This window comes from Leuciscus leuciscus (assembly GCF_965113295.1).
Source record: "Leuciscus leuciscus genome assembly, chromosome: 25".
Lineage (NCBI taxonomy): Eukaryota > Metazoa > Chordata > Actinopteri > Cypriniformes > Leuciscidae > Leuciscus > Leuciscus leuciscus.
This window is the reverse complement of record NC_138724.1, coordinates 7,254,585-7,269,559: the sequence shown is the minus strand read 5'-3', so window position 1 is coordinate 7,269,559 and position 14,975 is coordinate 7,254,585. Positions and strand designations below refer to the sequence as shown.

At 45.8% G+C, this 14,975-nt stretch overlaps 2 protein-coding genes across 2 annotated transcripts; both read right to left on the bottom strand.

Moving 5' to 3' along the window:
• Window positions 1–8,004: 8,004 nt before the first annotated feature.
• On the bottom strand, window positions 8,005–8,474 carry LOC309490563 (histone H2B-like). Its single transcript, XM_082159799.1, has one exon. It carries the CDS (start codon window positions 8,422–8,424, stop codon window positions 8,050–8,052), a length of 375 nt encoding a protein of 124 aa, XP_082015925.1. The 5' UTR covers window positions 8,425–8,474; the 3' UTR covers window positions 8,005–8,049.
• A 510-nt stretch (window positions 8,475–8,984) lies between these two features.
• On the bottom strand, window positions 8,985–9,393 carry LOC309490569 (histone H4). Its single transcript, XM_082159804.1, has one exon. It carries the CDS (start codon window positions 9,352–9,354, stop codon window positions 9,043–9,045), a length of 312 nt encoding a protein of 103 aa, XP_082015930.1. The 5' UTR covers window positions 9,355–9,393; the 3' UTR covers window positions 8,985–9,042.
• Window positions 9,394–14,975: the final 5,582 nt, after the last annotated feature.

The following is a 14,975-nucleotide window of genomic DNA, read 5'->3' as shown; positions in this document are numbered from 1 at the left end:
TGAAACAAAAAAAATTGCTTTTTCCTACTTTTTCAATACAGAAAAAATATTTTGTCAGCCATGCACATATGGTAAAAATTTGCTATTATTATTTTTTTTTTTTATCTATCTGTTTTTCTTTAATTTTTTTGACTTTTTCTCAGTTAGGGTCATGAACATAGATTTGCAAAGTTTCAACATGCTGATGTGTTGTGTTGTGCTATTCAAGAGCAACTGTACAGACCCAAAATACAAAACACTTTGTTGTATGTCAGAGCTCTTCATCTGAGTGCCAGTGTCTTGCTGAGTTTAACAACTTTTTATTTTCAAAGTTTGTGAAAATAAAAAAGTTGTTTTACCTGTTCAATGTCTGACCCATTTATTGAGCATAGACTTAAAAATGACTTGAATAGGCCTACTTCAGAGCACAGACTTAAGGCCGTCTGTCCACCAAAGCGTTTTTTAGTGAGTGAGAATGTGTTTAGAGTTTTGCAAAAAGAGTTCATGAGATTTGCTAACAGTGTTTTAACTACCTGCACTTGTTGAATGTTTTACAGAAAGAGTGTTGTATTCGACAAATTGCTTTAGGCTATTGAGAATTTGGTTCAGAGAATGGGGTTAAAAGCCGCTTGTCCACCAGCGTCCGATCAATTTTTGTTCCGACGCGACGCCTGTGACGTTTTCGCTGCTTTTCGCGCCGGGAAAAATGTAAAAAAAAATATGAAACCATAGCAACGGCCATACACAAATTCTCGCCGCCGAGTTTCCATTGGCTGCTGCCCCGCGTTTTGACGATCTCATTTGCATAAAGTATCCACCGAGATACTTTTTTGCAGCGCCGCTGTTGACCAAATCGACGCGACGCGACCTATCATGCTTTGCGGGGGCGTTTTTGCTGCCTGATGCCTTGACGTAGTTCCATAGGAAATGAATGGGCTTTGGCGTCGCGTCAGAAGACGCTGGTGGACAAGCGGCTTTAGTGTTTTAGCACTTCAGGAAAACTGTAACCATATTGAGGAATCCTTTGTATCAAAAAACAGAATCAGATTTTTTTTAAACAAAAAAGAATCAGAAGTAATTGATTTTTATCATAATATTTGCAGTGTATTTTATTTCACTGTACATATTAGTCATTTGTGTTAGTGAATATTGTATTGTACCTTTTTTTAAAGTCTCTCAAAAATCTACAGTTCTCTTACGAGAGGTTCTCTCGTATTGCGTAAGTTTAGCTTACGCTACGGGGTAAAGTCATCTTTTCTCGAGATATGAAGCAAAAAATTATCCTTAATTTTTATATCTTGTCAACGCAGTGCAGCAGCAAGCAGACCTAGAGCAGGCAATCTAGCGTGCTCATAGGCTGCTCTGCGGCAACTGCAGCAGCCTATCACTGAGCCCTTGGCGTGACGTCACGCCAAATGAGCGCGAGCAGCGCGCCTACGCGTCACGGCCCGAGGCGGGGCGTGGCAGAGGGTATAAATATGGGCTGAGAGGCTGCTTTCACTGATTTTTGTCTCTTCAGCGAAGCTCTAGGCATCGCTGATCTCTGAGGAAGCCGCCGTTGAAACCAGCGCCTTGCAAGCCGAGGATTCTGCCTGAGGAAGCCGGCCGCCTTCGCCGCCTTCAGCTATCCCTGCCTGCTTCGCTATCCGGCGAATATATCCTTTATTTGCTCTATGTGTGTGTGTTGTGTGCTCGCCCCGCGACACACTTTGCATCTAAAAGAGCGCGAGGCGTTGTTTCAAATGCCTCGCTCATCCTGTGGCTCGTGCAGAGCCACGCTCAGCGACGGAGACCGCCTTGTGATTGCGCTCTCTGCCTGGCCTTCTACCCGGGCGGCTGCGTTCAGCGAGCCGGGTATGACAGCTGAGCGCTCGCCGGAGCCCCTCCCGCGAGCCTCGCTCTCTCCTTCTCCCCCGCCCTTCACCGACGCGCAGCGGCCGGCCATTGCCCGCACTGCCGTCACCTCAGGGGACGAAGCAGATGACGTCAGACCCCTCTGTCAAGCCGCGCAAACGGCGCCGCTCACAAGGGATGTCAGAAACGGACGGTCTCGGGCTATAGCTTCCTTTACGTTACAAGAAAGCTACCCCCCCGTCACTGGCTAAGGGAGAGTAGAGTGTTAGCGGACTAACCTCCATTCCTGACATATTTCTCAGTCCCCTCCTAGCTCAGGCGACTGGAAATACATATATTGCAGTAACGAGCCTGTTTTTATGCACGCACGCCTGCAAACTAACGCTACGCAAAACATGACGACGCTCGCCCTTCCTGCGCTCTTCCCCTCTGTTCGAGCCGCGCAAACGCGCCGCTCACAAGGGATGTCAGAAGTAGGCGGTCACGGGCTGGCTTCCTTTACGTTATAAGAAAGCTACCCCGCGTCTCGGTCGTGCGCGTCACCTACCGGCCACCTCCATTTCTCAGTCCCCTCCTAAGCTACAGGCGACTAGAAATATATATGTTGCAGTAAACGAGCCTGTTTTCATACACGCACGTCTGCAAACTAACGATGTCACAGCACATGATGACATCTTCCCGCTCTCTCTCCCTTTGTCCGAGCCGCGCAACCGCGCCGTTCTCAAAGGATATCAGAGCGGACGTCACGAGCACCGGCGAAAAGAGGAAGTCCCACCCAGGTCGGACTAAACTCCGTTCCTGACATATTTCTCAGTCCCCTCTAAAGTTCAGGCGGCTGGAAATACTAATACTGCAGTAAACGAGCCTGTTTAATACACGCGCGCCTGCAAACAAACGCCGAAACGAAACACGACGCTCTGTGATATGCTCGCGCTAACTGAGAGCTTATGTGTGCCCCTGTGGCTCAGTGGCAGAACACTAGGCTTCCGTGCTGGAGACCCGAGTTCGAATCCGACTCTGGCGGCAGATAAATATATTTTTTCTGCTGGCTTCTCCGAGCTCGCGGCAGCTTTCTTACATACAGAAAGTGAACCCGCACAGGATGGTGCTTGAGTATTTATGAGCGTCTAAACATATGAGCCATCAAAGCATTCGCTCTATCAGTTTCCTATAACGCCAAGGGTGTTATAAGTGTAGAATATGTGCCCACTCCCACGTGCTCACTGCTACACACAAACACGGTCTCCCCGGTAACGCTCACAGAGCGCACTCTCATAGCGGGCATGCGCCGCTCGAGTGCTAAGCGTAGAGAATGTGCCCACAATTCTGTGCCCACACCTACCCACTGCCCGCTCTGTTACACAGTTACACCGGGTTGCAGATCCTCCAAAGCTCACAAACATTCCGGCTCTGGCCGAAGGTGTCATAAGTGTAGAAAATGTGCTCACCACTACACACAAACACTATCCCCATGGTAACACGCTCAGAGCGCACTCTCATAAAGCGGACACACGCTCGAGTACCAAGTGTAGTAAATGTGCCCACAACCCTGTGCTCACAACTACCCGCTGCTTGCTCTGCCACTCAGTTACCTCGGGTTACAAAGCTCCCAAACACTGGCCGTGTTATAAGTGTAAACTCTGCGCCCGCTCACGAGCACGCGCACCCACTTTCAGACATGACAACCCCCACGCCGCTCTCGCGCCAGGGGTGTTTAGCAGCAAAACTCGCTCCATCCGTAGCGATCGAGCCATCATATGCTGTACAGCCAGTCAGCACTGTTTTCCAGCCCCCGTGTTCGAGCACTGGCGGCGCGTCGCCGCCCCATCCTCTCTGATACAGGTTCCCCATCCCGCTCAGCGCGGCGATCTGAACCCAGAGACCATTCGACCCCTAGCTATGCGTGCAAAAGCATGGGAAGCTATTCAGGGCGCGTCAGAATGGGTGCTGAATACTATATAACACGGCTATTCGCTTCAATTCGCTCGTCGCCCCCCGCGCTTTCTAGCGCAGACGGAGACAAAAGTGACTTTAGAAGCAGCGCACCTGCTTCAAGCAGAAATAGCGAGGCTGCTGCGCAAAGGGGCTATAGAACAGGTTTATCCTTCTCTGAGCGAGTCGGGCTTTACAGCCGTTACTTCCTCGTACCCAAGAAGGACGGAGCGCTGAGACCTATTTTAGATCTGAGACATTTGAACAAAGCTCTCATGAGACGGCCGTTCAAAATGATCACAACCAGACAAATCCTCGCGCAAATTCGCCCGGGAGACTGGTTCATCTCTCTCGATCTAAAGGACACATATTTTCAGATTCAGATAATACCCCGTCACAGGCCAGTCTTGAGATTCGCCTTCGACGGTCGGGTATATCAGTACACCGTCCTGCCGTTCGGTCTATCTTTAGCACCCCGTACATTACGAAGTGCATGGACGCGGCTCTCTCTCCCCTGAGGAGACAAGGAATGCGGATACTGAATTATCTGGACGACTGGCTAGTCCTCGCGCAGTCAGAGGCAGAGCTTTTGTCTCACAGAACAGCGCTTCTCAGCCATCTGGAATGCTTGGGTCTCTCGGTCAACTGGACCAAGAGCTCATTACTGCCCCGCCAGTCGACTTCCTTTCTCGGAATAGAACTGGACTCGGTGGCTATGACGGCCAGATTGTCAGAGCAGCGCGCGCGCCGCATTCGACATCTCGCCGCGTCTTTCCAGACGGGCAGTCAGGTTCCGCTGAGGACATTCCAGCGAGTCCTGGGGCATATGGCCTCAGCTGCAGCAGTGCTCCAGCTGGGCTTACTGCGCATGCGCCCGCTTCAACTCTGGCTGAAAGCGCGAGTGCCTCACCGAGCCTGGACGGCCGGCCGCTTACGAGTCAGAGTGGATCATGGCTGTGTTTCAGCCCTGCAGCCCTGGCTAGCAGCCGAATGGTATCGCACGGGAGTGACGATGGGAGTTGTCTCGCACCGGAAAGTTGTCTCGACAGATGCATCCAACCTAGGTTGGGGAGCGCTATTAGAGGGCAGACCGGTCTATGGCCCTTGGTCAGACCAGGAGAGTCACCTTCATATAAACTGTCTAGAGATGCTGGCGGTCGAGAAAGCGCTCAAGCACTTCCTCCCATACCTACAGGGCCACCATGTACTAGTCCGCACGGACAACATGTCAGTGGTAGCCTATGTGAACCGTCAGGGCGGTGTCAGATCCAAAACACTCTGCGCCCTGGCGGAACGCCTCCTTGTGTGGGCTCAGCACTCACTGCGCTCGCTGAGAGCCGCGCATGTGCCGGGTCTCCTGAACGAGGGTCCAGACAGACTGTCCAGGGACAATGTTCCCCTGGGGGAGTGGTCTTTGCATCCCCAAACAGTCCAGTCACTGTGGCGCCGTTTCGGCAGAGCGGAAGTCGACCTCTTTGCGTCAAAAGACAACGCGCACTGCCCACGGTTCTTTTCCAAGAGCGAGGACGCGCTGGCCCAAACCTGGACCAGCGGCCCGCTTTACGCTTTTCCCCCTGTCTCTCTGCTGCCACAAGTCATCGGGAGAATCAGGGAAGCGCGCCACACGGTGCTCCTCATAGCCCCGTATTGGGAGAATCAAACGTGGTTCCCAGATCTAATACGGCTGGCGGACACACCCCCCTGGCCGATACCGGTGAGAAGAGACCTTCTCTCTCAAGCCCGCGGCTCGATCTGGCATCCTCATCCAGAGCGTTGTCTCTGCATGTATGGATAGTCAACGGATACCCGTTGACTTGCCAACAGGGGTTGTGAACACGATCACACAGTCTAGAGCTCCCTCTACGAGACGGCTCTACACATCTAAATGGTCTGTGTTTAATAAATGGTGCACCGCCCAAGGGCTGGATCCACAAACATGTGAGGTGTCGCGTGTGCTTTGTTTCCTCCAAGAGCTGTTGGACATGGGCAGGTCCCCCTCCACGCTCAAAGTATATGTTGCGGCCATATCAGCTTTTTCCGACTCGGCGCTGGGCCGCGCATTAGGGAGGAATGAGTTCATTATCCGCTTCCTTAGAGGAGCTAGGAGGATGAACCCCCCGCGACCCCCCTCGGTTCCTATTTGGGATCTTTCCCTGGTCTTAGAGGCCATGAAAGCGCATCCCTTTGAACCCATGGAAACTGTGGATATGAAATACCTCACGCTCAAAACCGTTTTTCTGATAGCCCTATCTTCAGTCAAACGTGTGGGTGACCTGCATGCGTTATCAGTTAACGCGGCATGTCTCGAGTTCGGACCTAATGACTCTAAAGTCATTCTCAAACCGAGACACGGTTATGTCCCCAAAGTGTTGGGCACACCCTTCAGAGCACAGGTCATTTCTCTCTCAGCTTTGCCGGCTACCGGCAGCGAAGTTGACAGTAATCTCCTTTGCCCTGTCAGAGCGCTGAGAAATTACATTACGCGCTCCGCCGCCATGAGGCGCTCGGAGCAGCTTTTCGTTTCGTTTGGTGGGCGCACCAAGGGTCTCGCCGCCTCGAAACACACTCTGTCCAGATGGATAGTGGACGCTATTGCAGCTGCTTATGCGTCTAAAGACCTGCAATGCCCTTTGGGCATCAGAGCCCACTCTACTAGAGGCATGGCCTCGTCATGGGCTTGGACTAGCGGAATTTCTATTCATGACATTTGTACGGCGGCGGGCTGGGCCTCCCCGTCTACATTTGTTAGATTTTACAATCTAGAAGTTCCCGCCCTGCAGGCTAAACTTTTATCAGTCTAAATCTCGCGTAGGCCGGCCCACTTCTGTGCGCGGGCTACTGCTGTTTGATTTAGCCCTCCTGGTTGAGCTGTACAATATAAGGGTTGGTTAGTCAGACCGGCCGCGCCGTTCTGTTCCCCCTACTATGTGCTTATGTACTTGCGCTAGCCATATCATTGGCCGCCTGGCTCACACTCTCGTGTTCCCCGGGCTTCCCTGGGACTCATTCAGTGGATGCCGGGCGCGCACGGCGTTGACAAGGGAGTTCCCGTAGCGTAAGCTAAACTTACGCAATACGAGAGAACCTCTCGTAAGAGAACGTACTCGGTTACCTAACGTAACCTCTGTTCTCTCTAGAGAGGGAACGAGTATTGCGTAACCCGCCGTGCTCGCGCCACGAGCTCACTCGCTTCTGCGACAAAAACCAGTGAAAGCAGCCTCTCAGCCCATATTTATACCCTCTGCCACGCCCCGCCTCGGGCCGTGACGCGTAGGCGCGCTGCTCGCGCTCATTTGGCGTGACGTCACGCCAAGGGCTCAGTGATAGGCTGCTGCAGTTGCCGCAGAGCAGCCTATGAGCACGCTAGATTGCCTGCTCTAGGTCTGCTTGCTGCTGCACTGCGTTGACAAGATATAAAAATTAAGGATAATTTTTTGCTTCATATCTCGAGAAAAGATGACTTTACCCCGTAGCGTAAGCTAAACTTACGCAATACTCGTTCCCTCTCTAGAGAGAACAGAGGTTACGTTAGGTAACCGAGTACGTTAGTAAATTATATGGTCTGTATTTTGCTAATCTCTCCAGTCTAGCGTTATTTCCACTCATCTGCAGACTTCTTCACAGCGGAATTATCCACACATTGGATTTGGCACAGGGTGTTCTTTTTTGGTAAAAGTATTGTGATTTATCTGTCTAGTCCACATAATTCATTCTTAAAACAAATTAAATATTTTGCATCAATCAAACTGTTGTCACAACTTCTAATTAAATTATCTTCAACCTACAAACAACATTGAGTTAGACAAACTTAATTTGAAGCATAAAGTTGATTACTTATAAATATTAAATTGTTTAAACATAGCTCACTTATAAAGGGAGTGGTGGCCCTCTAATCTATTTTAGTTACGTTTTTTGCCAAATCAGTTTTTTTTTTTTTGTGAGTGTTCATTTTCTGGAAACATATGCTCTATAAACTACAGTAATGTTCTTACTTGAAATTTGGAAAAAATGTCAGTATTTTATAGAATGTTAATTTTACAAAGAAACATTTGTTTACAAACAAATTTTTAAACTAATAACAGACTGAAATAGATGGACTAGGGTTATGAAACGTGCTCAGCCTACATCTTCTCAAAACCCTGAAACTGTGTTGTCAGCGTTTATATTAGCGTATTCGTCAATTCTCATAGAATTAAGGGCTGCAGATAAAACACAAAAGCTCTTTATCTGAGAAGATGGATGGCTCTTAAAAGAGCCTTTGGGATAGTTGAAGTCAGGCACGCCTCACTTGGAGCTGGTGTATTTGGTGACGGCCTTTGTGCCCTCGGACACGGCGTGTTTGGCCAGCTCTCCGGGCAGCAGCAGACGCACGGCGGTCTGGATCTCTCTAGAAGTGATGGTGGAGCGCTTGTTGTAGTGCGCGAGGCGAGACGACTCACCGGCGATGCGCTCGAAAATGTCGTTGACGAAAGAGTTCATGATGCCCATCGCCTTGGAGGAGATGCCGGTGTCAGGGTGAACCTGCTTCAGGACTTTGTACACATAGATAGCATAGCTCTCCTTCCTGGACTTTCTGCGCTTCTTTCCTCCCTTAACGGCGGTCTTGGTGACGGCCTTCTTTGAGCCCTTCTTAGGCGCGGACTTTGCTGGTTCAGGCATGATGATACGAGATCAGAAAACAGACAAAGTAATGTTCCCTTCAGTGCGACACAGAGGTATTTATTCACTGCCCTATGCTAATTTTCAAAGGGATACAGAAATCTTCGATAGTCTGTTTTCATAGGCCAAACCCACAAACTCTTAGTTCATTGGACAACTCATAACATCAAGAGAGAAAAGAGAGCCAATCATATCAGAGAACCAATAATAGTCCCGCCCACCGCTCGATGTTTGAACGTCCTTTGTTTCGTTTCCCGCTCTTTTAAAAAATTAAATAAATAAATAAAGCACAAATATTGTGCATAATTTTGTAATTTCAAACCCAATTATAGACCAATTGAGTGAGTTTGGAAGAAAAGAGACCAATAATGGTCAGACACGCTTTAACAGTTTATCCTCGGAGCTTCATTGATTTAAAAACGAGACCAATAATGGAATATGTTGTTCAACTATTTAAACCACATGAATAGTAAATAAAAGCCCATTTGTTAAACAATTGTGCTTGTTTTATAATGAATGTGTGGTTAACGTCGTCAAAACATTGACTCTTTATGTGGCCGAGTGTGTGGCTCTTAAAAGAGCCGTTGGGTTTGTGTGGTTTCTCCCGGTGTCAGGCGTTTATCCGCCGAAGCCGTACAGGGTGCGTCCTTGTCTCTTCAGCGCGTACACAACATCCATGGCGGTGACGGTCTTTCTCTTGGCGTGCTCGGTGTAGGTGACGGCATCGCGGATCACGTTCTCCAGGAACACCTTCAACACTCCGCGGGTCTCCTCGTAGATCAGACCGGAGATGCGCTTGACGCCGCCGCGGCGAGCCAGACGACGAATGGCGGGTTTGGTGATTCCCTGGATGTTATCGCGCAAAACTTTACGGTGACGCTTAGCGCCTCCTTTCCCGAGTCCTTTACCGCCTTTGCCTCTTCCAGACATGTTTCAAAGACCACAAGTAATGTACGTGTAAGCGTTGCAATTTGCAAAGAGACCTTTTATATTTATTTATTACAGGACCTGGCAGAAACCAATACCGCATCACAAGGCGAAACACGCCCCTCCCCTCAATATAGTTCCAGCACAAAACAATGTGCGTTAACCCAGACCATAATCTAACGAGGCCTGTCCGACTTCTTTCATGTTTTATAAGATTTATTTGATGAAGAGGAGGTTAAAAGATCATTCATATACAGAGATACTGAATGGTAATGAAATGTGCTAGTCTAGATGGACCGTATAGTACATTTTTATTAGACAATTTGGATGTATTTGCATAATATAAATTATTTCAGGCCTCAGTGGTTTACTATGTCTACCTTTAGCTGAACTTGCACCTTTATAAGAGTAATCTCTTCTTTGGCCTTTGATTTGCCATATAAGTTTCAAAACAGACCATGCAAATATTAGGGAGTAGCTGCAAGAATAAAGTTGGAAAAAAACAATTAGTCTTGTTTGGGTAGACTGAAGACGAAAAGAAGCTTTACCTGTAAATATGAAGATAGATTTCTTGCTGTGTTGAAAATTTCCACAACTAACCACCATATTGGAAACTGATTTCTCAGCTTATCTGTCAATCAATTGCACATGATAACTGTGTTAATTTCAATAATAGGTGTTTTATATATAATGTGCCCTAAAGGCCACTGTGTAATTCGAACCCTGAACAACTGATATCACAGCATTCAAGTGTGGCACTTTGATTGTCCAGTATTTAAGACAACACCAATTTTGGCACTAAACAGAGACTACGCCACCCCGGAAATCTAGGCCGGGGACCCACAGGTACATCGAGTGCACCAGACACACAGATACGTCGTGGCTGCGCCAGGTATCAGAAACCGATGGAATGTTTTAATACAATTTATTCAAAAACACAATTGAATAAATTACAGAGTTGGTCTCTTTAATTTACAAACAGTTAAATAAATACATTAATCATATAACATTTGACACACACATACAGTACCACTTCAGAACTGGGGGGATTCGTCTTGCCTATTCAGTAAACACAGCAACCAAACGTGCTACCTCACACCACAGCACCACACAATTGTGAACACTGCAGACTGACAGTCGGACCACCACCACACACAGAGGACTCTGTGGACTCTAATACTGGCACCCCAATTCTGAAGGGAAAAGAAAATAATGTAAGACACAAACAAACACATACACTTTCCACATAATAATAATAATAATAATAATAATCAGTCGATGAATGTTTATCACGTGCTGCCAGAAGGAATTAGGTCATCACACGATGGCAGCTCAGTAGCAGGCAAGCACATAAACGCCCTTTAAAGTGTAGTAGTCGCAGATTTCCATTATACAAGAAACATTCATCAAAAACACATGAGAAAACAAACGTTCAAGCACAAAAAAATAAATGAAAAAAATAAAAATAAAATAGCAAACACATTCACAGAAAAATCCACAGTAATGATGACAAACACGTAGCTATTCGCCACTGTACCCCACCGCAAGTCCCATGGTCAATAAATACCTGAAAATATTGAATTTAAATACGTCACATCAGGCTGCAAACACACTACCGTCCTTATGAACCTCTTTGTTAAAATGAAATAGTCATATAACTGGACATACGAATTCACAATAAATGCGTTGTTTCAGTAAGAAGCAAAATATTGATTGAAGTGAAAAGCACACAAAGGGAAACGATCCATTCTGTCCGGACGCGTTCCAAAGCAGTCAGACTCATACAGGTAGTTTGCGATCCATATATCCTAAAAGTAGTCAGCTGCAAATATGGCTTAACCCTAACAAAAGGTTTCTCAGTGGTTTACAGTAGTATCAGATGCACTTAAAAATATACTAAAAGTTTAACAAAGTTTGACTCCAAGAAAGGCCCCATTTTCAAAATGGCGGCCGTCAGGTCCTTAAAATGACCATTACTCCTTTGTATTCATCCTAGACCAGGAATACTGGTGCCTGATATATGTTTGGGCCATGTAATATTCTAATTAGCATATTTGCATGATGGATAAGTGATTACAAGTACAATTATATATTAAAGCAATTGGTTACAAGCATATTTATGTGAAAAAAAGTGTGATTTTTTTTTTTTTTTTCATATTTCTCCTTTCTCATATCGTTTTGCCTAGTGTTGGTGGTTTCTGTGGTTCATAACCATTCTTTTTATTCCAATAAAGAATAAATTAGTTACTTTTGGGTGCAGTAACTTTTACATTGACTGTCAAGTCTGTGTTTTAGCAAAAAAAGGGTGTGTGTCCAAAAACACGTACTGAGTAGGAGTTAAATGACATAGGCTAAATCGTTTACATCTCTGGCTCACCCAAAACAAAGATAAAACTTTACAGTAATCTCCCAAAATCATGTATTCCATAAGTATGTAATCATGTTAGTGCAATTTAGACAAGTCCAATGGATTCATAGACCCAGAAAAAATGGAGATAGGCACCAAGATTACTTGGCTAGGTCAAATAATGAAGGAGTTAGGACATTTTAAGGGCTTCCTGCCCATCTTGGACACTATCTTGAAAATTACACCTTTCTAGTGGTCAAACTTTGGTAAACTTTTAGTATGTTATTACAAAAAACAGCTGAGAAACCTTTTGTTAGAATTTTTTTAGGGTTAGGTGTTTTTTTCCCCATATATGCAGCCGCTTAAAGCGTCATATGTCTAGCAGTGCCCCACAAAGCCTGCTGCAACACTATCATGTATTTTGTACACTATAGTGTACAACACTATCATGTATTTTGTACAACACTACCTGTACCTGGGTGACGTCATGAACAGTCGAGTTAAGTAAAAACACAAGACCCTGCAGTGAAAGCCATCTCGTGTCTGTGTCATCTTATTATTCACCTTAAGTATATTCAATACATAACATGGTGTCAGAAGACCGATAAAAAGAAAAAAAAAGAAGAAAAGAAAAGCACAACTGAAAAGATGTCGCTACTGCAGCCACCATCAGTTTTGTCTCTTCACGGCAACCTGGCGGAGAATTGGAAGGTATGGCTTCAGAAATTCGAGTTGTAACTCATTGCGAGTGGCGTGACAGAGAAAACCTCACGTTGGAAAAAGCAAACAACACCTGCCAGGCCAACGAGTTAACGTCAAATCAGATGAAAATCCTAGCTGAAGAAATAAACGTAAACTAAATAAGCAGTGTCAAAAACAAAGATAAGAGGAGGCAAAACAGTGCAAAGTGAACAGAAAAGCACACAGCATGCAATGGAAAGTCACCACAAAGCAAACGTGAAAGTTTTAAGATGTGGCTACCAACATGAATACAAAAAGTGTCCAGCTTATGGATAAATTTGCAAAGCATGCAAGAAACAAAACCACTTTGCAAAAATGTGTAGAACGCAAGTCTCCACCAAGAAAATACAGGCTGTAGAGCAAGGTGAACAAAGTGATGAGCAAGATGATTTCTTTGTTGGAACCATTGGTGTGCAAACAACAAACAATGAAAAATGTGCACACAGGCACCACTGAAAAAGACAAATGGAAATAAACAACAAGAATGTTACATTTAAATTAGACACAGGGGCAGCATGTAATGTAATACCCAACAATGTGTTCAGGTCACTGGAAACTCAAAGAAAACTGAAAAAAATCCACCTGTCACTTAATTACATATTCTGGCCACAAGATGTCACCTGTGGTACAAGTTCAACTTACCTTCACCTACAGAAACCAAAAGCATAATATTCAATTTCAAGTGGTCGATGGCAACGTACCTGCACTTCTTGGACGCACAACCTGTGAAAAATTAGGGATGGTGAGAAGAATATATGAAATAAAGATTAAAGATGACCCTTTGAAAACTCTGACTACCTGTTTTCTGGCCTTGGTTGTTTACCAATTGAGCATCACATCAAAACAAACCCCAATTTCTCACCAGTGATTCATCCACCAAGAAAGGTTCCTGTAGCACTCAAGGACAATATAGTTGAAGAGCTACACAAGATGGAAAGCATGGGTGTAAAGCAAACAGAACCGACAGAGTGGGTGAACAGCATGGTAACAGTGGTGAAACCAAACAAGATATGCATATAGATCACATCCACAAGACCTTAATAAAGCAATAAAGCGTGAACATTACCCTCTACTGACAGTGGAAGAAGTGGTATCCAGCATGCCAAATGCAAAGATATTCTCAGTCCTGGATGCTAATCAAGGATTCTGGCAAATAAAATTAGATGATGAGAGCTTGAAACTCTGCACGTTCAACACGCCAATGGGGAGGTATAGATTTCTTCGCTTACCATTTGGTGTGTCTTCAGCCAGTGGAGTCTTCCAGTGTGCTGTCGAGCAGATGCTAGAAGGTCTTGAAGGTGTGGTCAATGTCATTGATGACATCCTAGTATGGGGAGAGACAACAGAAGAACATGATCAAAGACTCATCACACTGCTGGATAGAGCAAGATAATAGAATTTCAAACTAAACAAGAGCAAGTGCCAGATAAGACCATCAACAATAAGATATATTAGACACATCATCTCAGAAGACGGTCTTAAGCCAGATGATGAAAAGGTGAGAGCAATCGTGCAAATGCCACCACCTGAAAAGTGTGAACATTACCCTCTACTGACAGTGGAAGAAGTGGTATCCAGCATGCCAAATGCAAAGATATTCTCAGTCCTGGATGCTAATCAAGGATTCTGGCAAATAAAATTAGATGATGAGAGCTTGAAACTCTGCACGTTCAACACGCCAATGGGGAGGTATAGATTTCTTCGCTTACCATTTGGTGTGTCTTCAGCCAGTGGAGTCTTCCAGTGTGCTGTCGAGCAGATGCTAGAAGGTCTTGAAGGTGTGGTCAATGTCATTGATGACATCCTAGTATGGGGAGAGACAACAGAAGAACATGATCAAAGACTCATCACACTGCTGGATAGAGCAAGATAATAGAATTTCAAACTAAACAAGAGCAAGTGCCAGATAAGACCATCAACAATAAGATATATTAGACACATCATCTCAGAAGACGGTCTTAAGCCAGATGATGAAAAGGTGAGAGCAATCGTGCAAATGCCACCACCTGAAAAGTGTGGCCACCAAGGGGTGGTGGTGGCGCAGTGGATAAGACACATGCCTTTGGTGTGAGAGACCCGGGTTCGAATCCACTGTGAGACACCAATGTGTCCCTGAGCAAGACACTTAACCCCTAGTTGCTCCAGAGGCGTGCGACCTCTGACATATATAGCAATTGTAAGTCGCTCTGGATAAAAGCGTCAGCTAAATGAATAAATGTAAATGTGAAAACAAACAAGCACTCATGAGTTTCATGGGTATGGTCCAAATTTATCTGATGTCAGTGTTCCTCTTCGAAAGCTGCTAGAAGATGATGTTCAGTGGCACTGGGAGGAAGAGCAAAGAGAAAGCTTCACAAAAATGAAGAATTTACTGACAAATGTTCCAACACTGAAATTCTTTGATGTACAGAAACCAGTGACACTTTCAGTTGACGCCAGCTCAGAAGGCTTATGGGCAGTCATTCTGCAAGATAAAAAAAAACAGTGGCTTATGGATCACATGCACTCACAGATGCTCAAAAAAAGATATGTGCAA